This window comes from Erpetoichthys calabaricus (assembly GCF_900747795.2).
Source record: "Erpetoichthys calabaricus chromosome 1 unlocalized genomic scaffold, fErpCal1.3 SUPER_1_unloc_22, whole genome shotgun sequence".
NCBI lineage: Eukaryota > Metazoa > Chordata > Cladistia > Polypteriformes > Polypteridae > Erpetoichthys > Erpetoichthys calabaricus.
Genome location: NW_026261588.1, coordinates 2614851 through 2626203, shown reverse-complemented (window position 1 = coordinate 2626203; position 11353 = coordinate 2614851). Strand labels below are relative to the sequence as shown.

General features: G+C 43.8%; 1 protein-coding gene across 1 annotated transcript in view; it reads right to left on the bottom strand.

Annotated features, from left to right (window-relative positions):
* Positions 1 to 284: 284 nt before the first annotated feature.
* The window catches only part of LOC114669342 (gastrula zinc finger protein XlCGF57.1-like), a 33319-nt gene continuing 22250 nt past the window's right edge, over positions 285 to 11353 (bottom strand). Inside the window, exon 3 of the mRNA XM_028825560.2 lies at positions 285 to 2597. Coding sequence (XP_028681393.1) covers positions 1141 to 2597 — 1457 coding nt within the window. The 3' untranslated portion in view covers positions 285 to 1140. The remainder of the gene's footprint in view (positions 2598 to 11353) is intronic.

Sequence of the window (11353 nt, the reverse complement as noted above, 5' to 3'; positions counted from 1 at the left end):
TGGGCATCAAGCTGGAGCGGGCAGTCAAAACAACGTTTCATCCAACGACCAACTAAACGATTCAAAAGGCGGCGAACTCCGACAAGGCAAAGTCCGTACAAATCAATCCAAAAAGCAATCAGTTGTATCCATGAACTATACCGACAGTGCAAAAAAGTACGGGGATTGAAGCGAATTTTAACATTTTTATTGAATTTATTAAAAACAAATAACATTCCATTACCATCCAATCAAAACTAAATTCATGAGAGAGAGAGGAAGGCCGACAGCCCAGAGTAAAACAATCGAGAGGAGTAAAGGGAGTCAAGCCCAGTGCGAGGAGAGCTTATTCTAAAATGTTATCAATCAGGGTAGCGCAGTCGCCAGTACAGCACCAACCTTACTGGAATACGACACGGAGATTAAGGCGGGAATTAGAATGGACGACAAAATTAAATACCTACTGTACTTTCCTAATGGACTCAATGAGAAATGAATGGTAGAAAATGTCTTTTGCTTTGTCTCTGATCTCGTATAATTGAATTAATAAGATAGTACGTTAAGTATATTTTACTAGATTAAGTGTACCAGAGCATTACCCGCCGGGTAGCCCCTACCCTCATTTTAACCTTCATTTCCAGTCCTATGGCTATGAAGTCTACTGTTATGTTGGCACTTGTGTGGTTAACAGAGAGATGTGGCAGTGTCATGCGCTCGCCCGCAGTCCTTCCACCCTGTGAATGTTTTTGAGACCCTGAGGGACTCATTCCTCCAAGCTTTCTCCTTCTGAGCTACCAAAGATATTTGGGGTCAAGTTCTCAAAAATGGTTTGCTTTGCCTACGATGAAGACGGGTTTTTGCGTCATGAAGTTATTTATTTCATTTGCTGCTGTTGTTTCCCTAAATCAGCTTCCTGGGCTCGCTGTTGCACCGGGATTGTTCCTAGCACCGTTTCTTTTTCTAGTTCATATGGCGTTATAGTGTTCAGTAAAATATGACAGTCCTTTTTTATATTTAATCCCGCAGATCCCAATTGTGATCCCAATTTCAGGTGTTTTCTTCCACAAAGGGTTTATTTCTGACTGGACTGCTTACCATTTTGTTATTTTTCAATGCTACAAATTTAAGCATGGGGTAGTTACATCGGGAAGGATACTTCAGTCACTTCTTTCCAGTGTGACTTCTCATGTGCCTGTTAAGATTGCTTTTGTCAGAGAATCGTTTGCCACATCCAGAACAGCAATATGGCTTCTCTCCAGTGTGAATTCTAGCATGGGTTTGGAATCTGCTCCTGTCTGAGAATCGTTTGCCACACTCTACACAACAATATGGTTTCTCTCCTGTATGAATTCTTTTGTGGGTCTCAAAAGTGCCTGCTGTTAAGAATTGTTTTCCACATTCAGGACAACAATACAGCTTCTCTCTAGTATGACGTTTTGTATGCACCGTCAGATACCCCCTACTTGGAAATCGTTTCCCACATTCGGAACAGCAATATGGCTTCTCTCCAGTGTGGATTTTTGCGTGAGTTCGAAGACCACTCCTGTCTGAGAATTTTTTCCCACATTCCCAACAACAGTATGGTTTCTCTCCAGTATGAATTCTTTTATGGATGTCAAGACGATCTTTTCTTGAAAACTGTTTTCCGCATTCAGAACAACAATATGGTTTCTCTCCAGTATGAATTCTTTTGTGAGTCTCAAAATTCCCTGCGGTTAAAAATTGTCTTCCACATTCAGAACAACAAAATGGTTTCTCTCCAGTATGACGTTTTGTATGCACGTTCAGATACCCCCTACTTGGAAATCGTTTCCCACATTCAGAACAGCAATATGGCTTCTCTCCAGTGTGGATTTTTGCGTGAGTTCGAAGACAGCTTCTGTCTGAGAATTTTTTCCCACATTCCCAGCACCAGTATGGTTTCTCTCCAGTATGAATTCGTTTATGGATGTCAAGACGGTCTTTTCTTGAAAACTGTTTTCCGCATTCAGAACAACAATATGGTTTCTCTCCAGTATGAATTCTTTTGTGGGTCTCAAAATTCCCTGCTGTAGAAAATTGTTTTCCGCATTCCAAACAGCAATACGGTTTCTCTCCAGTATGAACTTTTGTGTGCTCCTTCAAATGGCCCCGATTTGGAAATCGTTTTCCACATTCCGAACAGCAATATGGCTTCTCTCCAGTGTGAATTCTCATGTGGGTTTGAAGATATCTTTTGTGTGAGAATCTTTTGCCACATTCCGAACAACAATATGGTTTCTCCCCAGTATGAATTGTTGTGTGGGCCTGAAAATTCCATCTTGTGGAAAATTCCTTTCCGCATTCGGAGCAGCAATATGGCTTCTGCTTTGTAAGGTTCATCGGATTGCCTTTAAAAATTTTGCTTTGCCCCTGGGACACATTCAAAGCCCCTGAATTTGTCTTGTGCACTGGTTGTTGGGTATTATTTGCTTGTGTCCTGGGCGGTTTCACAACAGATCGAGGACTAAACTGCAAAGAGGCTGGTGTCAAAAACTCTGATCCAGATGTCAATTTCTGCATATTTTCAACATGTGGTGCATCATGAAATGAGATCTGAGCAGATAAAGATGGCAAAAAGCTTGGACTCTGCTTTGTATCTGCGGAAAGATAAGAAAAAACACAACTGTAAGTACGCTTGTGAAAATCATGAACAAGACCTTGTAGCGCTGCCACATAAATAAAAATAATTTGTTTTTCTGTTGTGGAGATTATATTTACAGACTGTGATTGACAGCGGCCCCCCAGAGGTGGGACTTCCAGTTTCCTTTTTTTTCATTTTCGGGGAGCAATTTGCATAAAGTGTGCCGTTTAAAAGGAGAGAAGAGAGCCAAGAAGAAGACGGGGAAAAAAATCGAAAAAAGCAGATCAGCTACTGCATGGGCCATGTCACCAAGTCCAGGAGCTTCTACAGTCCTGTCGCTCATGTGGAAGTAATGCTTTTTGGCCGGTGAATTGATTGCTCCGCTATTTCTCACGGACTCGGGTGAGCTTGTCGAAGGACTTACTATTCTGTATCATGGCGCAGACTGACTGTATAGCTTTTGTGGCGAAGATTTGATTGCTGCTAGGAGTCTGCAATTGCTAGAACTCTTCATTTCACCTGCCGGCATCAGGGGTCACAACTGTGGACTTATTCATAAGCTCTGGAAGGGGAACTGAGGGAGGAATATTCTTATTGTGTGTGTGTGTATATATATATATATATATATATATATATTATATTGTCAGAAAAACCAGACATAAGAGTCGTGAAAAGGTTTGGGGCAGCCACCCGTATAATTTGGTTTCCTGGCTGCAAAGTTGCGTTCAATAGAAATAGCACTGATGAGTACAAAACCGAGTCCAGAACAGAACTGAGGGAACAGGGAAAAGGTGGAGACTTTTAAAGAGGAAGACAGGAAGTGAACTCAAAGGGGTGGGCTCAGGAAGTTCTTCTGTCATTGGTGCGAACCCGGACGTGACATCACAGGGGTCAGAGCCGGCAAGGTCTCCTTCCATTGGCTCGGTCCCGGAAGTGACGTCAAGACGACCAGGTGGGATCTGCAGAAAAAGAGTCGGTGCAGTCTGCCACATCCCGGCGGTATGTCTCGGAACTGCCCTCACTCAAGCCCTTTAGCTGCCTCCCATGTGCACGTGTGTGACAGTTTATATATTTGTATCGTCACATATAAGGGTTATTTAGGGTTGGGGGGCATATGGAAGGGATCGTTTTCTTTTTTTTTTTTGATGTAATATATTCCTCATGTGATTATAGAGATTGACCATTTGTTTCTTTTGTGGACTATACACTAAATGCGCCGGCATCAGGGGAGATTGAACGTTGTAAATTAAGGGGTATACGGAGCTTTATTGGGGTGTGATATTGGCCTATCCTTTTATCGTCTGCCGCCACTTAGGACAGGTTAGCGGTAGCAATCGTCTCGTGTCAGAGTGGCGGGACGAATTGTTACAACCTGATAAGTGGCAGCCATTTACTGTCCATTAGAACAACTCCGATGAGGACGGGCCATTCAGCCCAAAAAAAAAGGTTGCCAGTTTTCTTTGCCCCATCTCTCTCCAAAACTGCAACTCCCAGCAGTCCCTGCAGTGGCTGTGATTGGTCTTCTGTCGAGGGTGCAGGGGCAGGTCAGCACGGCCGGTGACCATAAGAAAGAAAGGTGTTTTGTAATCTGTGCTCCAAGTTCCTGTCTGTCTGTCTGCCTTCTGTTGGGTTACCTGTACTTAATCGTTTTGTCTGGGATTGTTGTGTTGTTGGGGTCTGGATTGTGTACATGAGGACTGTAAATGGCCATCCTGCAAGGAAAGGAGCGCTTCTGAACGTGTCCACCCATCTTCACCATTTCAGGAACTACCGGTACGACTATCTTTACATTCCCATTTAACGTGTGGGTCTCTGGACTGTCTATCTTCATCATTTCATTTCATCCGTTGCCGTTTTTCATGGACTTTGCTGTGTGGATTTTGTTTGTACTTTGAGTATTTAATGTAATATTGGCGTAAGGGGAACAGGGCTGGTATCGTTGTTTTCATTATTAGTGTTACTACATTCTTTATCTGCTATTTTTTTTTCAGTTGGGTTTTCATCTCTGTTTGTGAGTGCGTGAAGGTCAGGCCAAGGCTGGGTGCGTCCCTGGAATCTCCACTATAAAAATAAACAGATCACCGTCTCCTCGACGGTGTGAATCTTAGCAGCACTGGACTGCCACACAAGTAAAGTCGTATGTCATCTGTATAGCTGTGGTAGTTGACCTTGTGTTCTGAGATAGTCTGGACTGAATGGAGAATAGAAATTGAAAATAACAGCAGGCCCAAAATGGATCCTAGTGGTACACCATGTACAATATCACAGATCTCTGAACAACAGTCACCACAATTAACAAAGAATTTTCTACCTGTTAAGTAAGACACGGTTGGAGAGGTCCACCCTCTGACTAAAGCGTGGTCTGTGATGTCAAATGCTGCACTCGGGTCTAATAGAACAAGAACAGATATACGGCATCTGTCCGCACTAACCTGCAGGTCATTGGCAGCTTTAACCGAACTGCCATTAGATCTAAAACCCGACTGAAACTGAATCAAAAACGGAATGTTAAATATTCATCACAGAGTCCAGGTTGTATTTCTTAAGTAGGGGTTTGAACTACTGCAGTCACTGGACAATCTGGGAAGACGCTCTACGTACTGATGACTTCCCTACGTCAAGCACACTATCAATTAGCACATCAGAGATGTCTTAGAAAAATCCTGTTGGAACTGTTCAAAGACACCAGTTGAGATTCTACAGAGTTCAAAAAATCGATTTCAAAGGATATTTCTTTCCTCTAAAAACAGAGCATGTTAAGGTTCAACAAGACTGATATTGGAAGGGATATATTGAGTAGTTTCTAATATAATTTGATTTCTCTCTATTATAAAATAAAATCTTGAGACGAGATGAGACGAGACTATTACCAAGAGATTTTTTCAAGTCCCTCCCGCCCTCCTCTTAACCGTTTCCGGTTAATGGCCCACACCCTCTCATGGTCCTCTCACCTCTCATTCGTGTCAATGCTTGTGTCAGACTCCGTTCCTGCGCTCTCAGCTCTTGTACATTTTAACATTTTCCTCACTTCAAGTTCCCAATTAAAGAAGACTAATTATGTCCAAATCTTATTGAATAATTTCATCCCGAAGGGTTATCAACAGAAGAAATGAGTACACGGGCAATCCCCTAGCACCGAGAAACGACGAAGTCAAATGAATTAACGTGAAAATTGTCGATCGGTTACACAGCAAATTGATTAAATGCATATCAATAGACTATACTGAAAGAGTTGGTGGTGATGGTGCGGAAGATGAAGACAACAGCTTATAATATCACGAAGAATATCTACAACAACAAAAGGAAGGGAGAGATCTCCAAAGCCAGCCACTGTGGGGAGCTGGGACACAGCGTCACCCACCAAAACGGGTATCTTTACTGTTGAGAAAACACTACCGCAACTCAGTTTTCATTTTCTAACCTGCTTAGTTCTGAACAGGGTGATGTGCGGCTGTAGTTAACACTGCCACACCGTCACCACATCTCACTCAGTGTTAGAAAGTCTATTTTCCGATCACTAATAACATTGTTAATGTAAAAAGTCTTACTGGTTAACACTTAACCAACCAGTAAGGTCTCGGAAGAGCACAGCAGCATCAGAGTGTTAGGAGAGCTTGAAACAGCAATTACGTTACTCTCATTTTCCCCCACTTTTAGCTAGACCATGGTCCATTACTATAGTGCTAATATCGTGCACATCTGTAGGTGAAGCCACTGCAGAACAATCGCATCCTAACAAGACGAGAGCTTTGCAGATTGTTTCAAATCACCACTATTATTAATTATTACTCTTTACTAGGTAGAGCACTGATGCTACATAAGGTTACTTTATAAGACACGGGTTGGCATGATGAAAGATCGCAGGTATCATCGGGTAGAGGGGTCCTTTCATCGGATTGGCTGGCCAATAGGAGGAGGCAGCTTGATGGCCGAGGTCTCCAGCACTCTGAACAAATCCAAATCGTATCATGTGATATCATCTACTGTTGAATGTTGCTCTGTATTTGTAATACTGTGGTGGGTTGGCACCCTGCCCAGGATTGGTTCCTGCCTTGTGCCCTGTGTTGGCTGGGATTGGCTCCAGCAGACCCCTGTGACCCTGTGTTTGGATTCAGAGAGTTGGAAACTGGATGGATCTGTACTTGTAATATTTCTGTCGCACTATTATATTGTATTGAGGATTTGTTCTGTGTATTGTATTGTATTGACCCCCACAGCACACCCCACCTACCTGGAACTGCCTTTCCCAAGGTGTCTTCCACTTTTTTGGGACTTGTTCTTTGTCTTCTTACATAGTCAAGGCTGGGGAGCTGTCAAGAGGCAGGGCCTGTTAAAGCCCATTGCGGCACTTCTTGTGTGATTTTGGGCTACACACAAATAAATTGTATTGTATTTCACCAGCTTATTACAGGGATAATTATTAAACTGTGAACATTAATGGTTCGCCGTACGCCGTTGTCAATGTGTTTATTACCATTTACATGTACCTTAATATAAAACACCTGTTTAGATGATTCGACAGCCGGCTCGGCTAGATTTCAAATTTAAACTACCTTAGCACTGAGACTGATTTCAAATAGTCAAAGTGGATTCATTGTCTGAGAGGACCCGAGAGCCTTGCCTGTTCAAAATCAACATTTTGGAGAAAAAGCAGGGCCGTGCTCAGCACAGAAAGTCTTCAACCAGGCACTGGGGGGAAAAAACTGTTGGACCGGGAGACCAAGTATGCGACGGTGGAGAGAGAGCTCTTGGCGATTAAATGGGCAATTACTCAGCTGAGGTACTACTTGTTGGGCCAGGAATTCACCCTTGTCACGGACCAGGCACCTTTACAGTGGATGGCCCTGCACGAGGAGTCGAATCTGCGGGTCACCAGGGGCCTCATGTATCACGTAGTGATTCACACACATAGAGCACGTAGAAGATCAAATACAGAACAAAGCATTTAATAGTTACGATGGGATTTGAGAAACTAGTAAAATAAACAATTTTAAGATGAAGTTTATGATGTTCTACTTTAATGACAAAATAAACTACGTGATTAAAGTGGAAATTTCGAGATTAAAGTTGACATTTCGTGCTTTTTCCCCACTGTGTGCCTATTTCTTTCTCGGTACCCTAATAAGCTTTCATATGACACTCAGACGGCGGGCTACGAGTCGCCTTTTCACGCTGACTTTGATATGTGACAACTTTTTTATTTCGGGCACTGTGCGACTTCACTGTGAACTTGAGCTTTCGAGTTTCTCCGACACTCTGTCACTCGATCAACTTCCTTTTGTTGATTATACCACTGTTTACACCAACAAATAGTACGTTTTTCCTTTGCCTCCACTTGGTATTCGCTGAAATTCTTATATTTCCCCCCGTGCTTTTCCCATTGTCTTTTCACAGAAGGCTATTTATATTGATTTGCATATTCAAAGAGGCGTAATTCTGGGAGGAGTTGGGGCGGGACAGAAGGCGCGTGCACGTGCGTTACTTTTCACGCTGATCAGGATTTATGTAGTGGAAGAACGTGAAAGTATGCGTGCGCACAGATTCCTGCATCTGGATTTTTCTGTGCGTACGCACAATCCCGCTTTTGTGCTTACGCCATGTTATAGTGTGAGTTCTACGCACGGCGTTATACATGAGGCCCCAAGTGATTTCTTGACCTCCAGCCATACAAGTTTACTCTCATTCATCGTTGGGACACTCTTCACACCAACGCAGATGCTCTTTCTTGGTTTCACGACCTCTCTGTTCGAGTCAGGGTTGACGGTGTGGGGGGCTTGTCAGACACGTGCGCATGGGAGGCAGCTAAACTGCTTGAATAAGGGCAGTTCCGAATCAGACCGGGATGTGGCAGAGTGCACTGACTCTTTTTCTAACTTTCCTGCAGACCATTCACGGGAGATTCCACCTGGTCCTCTTGATATCACTTCCGGGACCGAGCCTATGGAAGGAGACCTTGCTGGCTCCGGCCCCTGTGATGTCACGTCCGGGCTCACGCCAATGCCTGAAGATCTTCATGAGCCCGACCCCTTTGATCTCACTTCCTGTCTTCCCCTTTAAAAGCCTCCACCTTTTCCCTGTTCCCTCAGTTCTGTTTTGGACTCGGTTTTGTGCACAGCAGTGCTATCATTACTCTCGATTTGCAGCCAGGAAACCAAATACACAGGTGGCTGCAACCAAACCTTGCTATGGCTCTTTGTGGCTTTTGTGACAACAGGTGAGTCCAATCATGAGATATAAAGGTATTTAAGGTGGTCAATTACAAGTTGGGCTTCCTTCCCTTTGACTCTCCTCTGAAGAGTGACAGACAGCATGGGATCCTCAAAGCAACTCTCCAAAGATCTGAAAACAAAGATTGTTCAGTCTCATGGTTTAGGGGAAGGCTACAAAAAGCCATCTGAGAGGTTTAAACTGTCAGTTTCAAGTGTAAGGAATGGAAGGCCACAGGCACAGTTGCTGTTAAACCCAGCAGGTCTGGCAGACCAAGACAAATACAGGAGAGGCACATGTGCAGGATTGTGAGAATGGTGACAGACAACCCACGGATCACCTCCAAAGACCTGCAAGAACATCTGGCTGCAGATGGTGTATCTGTACATCGTTCTACAATTCAAACATCTGTATGGCAGGGTGATGAGAAAGAAGCCCTTTCTGCACTCACGCCACAAACAGTGTCGCTTGTTGTATGCCAATGCTCATTTAGACAAGCCAGATTCATTTTGGAACAAAGTGCTTTGGACTGATGAGACACAAATGGAGTTATTTGGTCAGAACAAAAAGTGCTTTGCATGGCAGAAGAAGAACACGACATTCCAAGAAAAACACCTGCTACCTACTGTCAAATTTGGTGTAGGTTCCATCATGCTGTGGGGCTGTGTGGCTAGTTCAGGGACTGGGGCCCTTGTTAAAGTCGAGGGTCAGATGAATTCAACCCAATATCAACAAATTCTTCAGGATAATGTTCAAGTATCAGTCACAAAGTGGAAGTTACTTACTCAGGGGTTGGATATTCCAACAAGACAATGACCCAAAACACAGTTGGAAATCTACAAAGGCATTCATGCAGAGGGAGAAGTACAATGTTCTGGAATGGCCATCACAGTCCCCTGACTTGAATATCATCGACAATCTATGGGATGATTTGAAGCAGGGTGTCCATCAAATTGAACTGAACTGGAGAGATTTGGTATGAAGAATGGTCAGAAATACAGTGCATCCGGAAAGTATTCCCAGCACATCACTTTTTCCACATTTTGTTATGTTACAGCCTTATTCTAAAATGGATTAAATTAATTTTTTCCCTCAGAATTCTACACACAACACCCCATAATGACAACATGAAAAAAGTTTACTTGAGATTTTTGCAAATTTATTAAAAATAAACAAACTGAGAAATCCCATGTCCATAAGTATTCACAGCCTTTGCTCAATACTTTGTCGATGCCCCTTTGGCAGCAATTCCAGCCTCAAGTCTTGTTGAATATGATGCCACAAGCTTGGCACACCTATCCTTGGCCAGTTTGGCCCATTCCTCTTTGCAGCACCTCTCAAGCTCCATCAGGTTGGATGGGAAGCGTCGGTGCACAGCCATTTTAAGATCTCTCAAGAGATGTTCAATCAGATTCAAGTCTGGGCTCTGGCTGGGCCACTCAAGGACATTCACAGAGTTGTCCTGAAGCCACTCCTTTGATATCTTGGCTGTGTGCTTAGGGTCGTTGTCCTGCTGAAAGATGAACCGTCGCCCCAGTCTGAGGTCAAGAGTGCTCTGGAGCAGGTTTTCATCCAGGATGTCTCTGTACATTGCTGCAGTCATCTTTCCCTTTATCCTGACTAGTCTCCCAGTCCCTGCCGCTGAAAAACATCCCCACAGCATGATGCTGCCACCACCATGCTTCACTCTAGGAATGGTATTGGCCTGGTGATGAGCGGTGCCTGGTTTCCTCCAAACATGACGCCTGGCATTCACACCAAAGAGTTCAATCTTTGTCTCATCAGACCAGAGAATTTTCTTTCTCATGGTCTGAGAGTCCTTCAGGTGCCTTTTGGCAAACTCCAGGCGGGCTGCCATGTGCCTTTTACTAAGGAGTGGCTTCCGTCTGGCCACTCTACCATACAGGCCTGATTGGTGGATTGCTGCAGAGATGGTTGTCCTTCTGGAAGGTTCTCCTCTCTCCACAGAGGTCCTCTGGAGCTCTGACAGAGTGACCATCGGGTTCTTGGTCACCTCCCTGACTAAGGCCCTTCTCCCCCGATCGCTCAGTTTAGATGGCCGGCCAGCTCTAGGGAGAGTCCTGGTGGTTTCGAACTTCTTCCACTTACGGATGATGGAGGCCACTGTGCTCATTGGGACCTTCAAAGCAGCAGAAATTTTTATGTAACCTTCCCCAGATTTGTGCCTCGAGACAATCCTGTCTCGGAGGTCTACACACAATTCCTTTGACTTCATGCTTGATTTGTGCTCTGACATGAACTGTCAACTGTGGGACCTTCTATAGACAGGTGTGTGCCTTTCCAAATCATGTCCAGTCAACTGAATTTACCACAGGTGGACTCCAATGAAGCTGCAGAAACATCTCAAGGATGATCAGGGGAAACAGGATGGACCTGAGCTCAGTTTTGAGCTTCACGGCAAAGGCTGTGAATACTTATGTACATGTGCTTTCTCAATGTTTTTATTTTTAATAAATTTGCAAAAATCTCAAGTAAACTTTTTTCATGTTGTCATTATGGGGTGTTGTGTGTAGAATTCTGAGGAAAAAAATTAATTTAATCCAT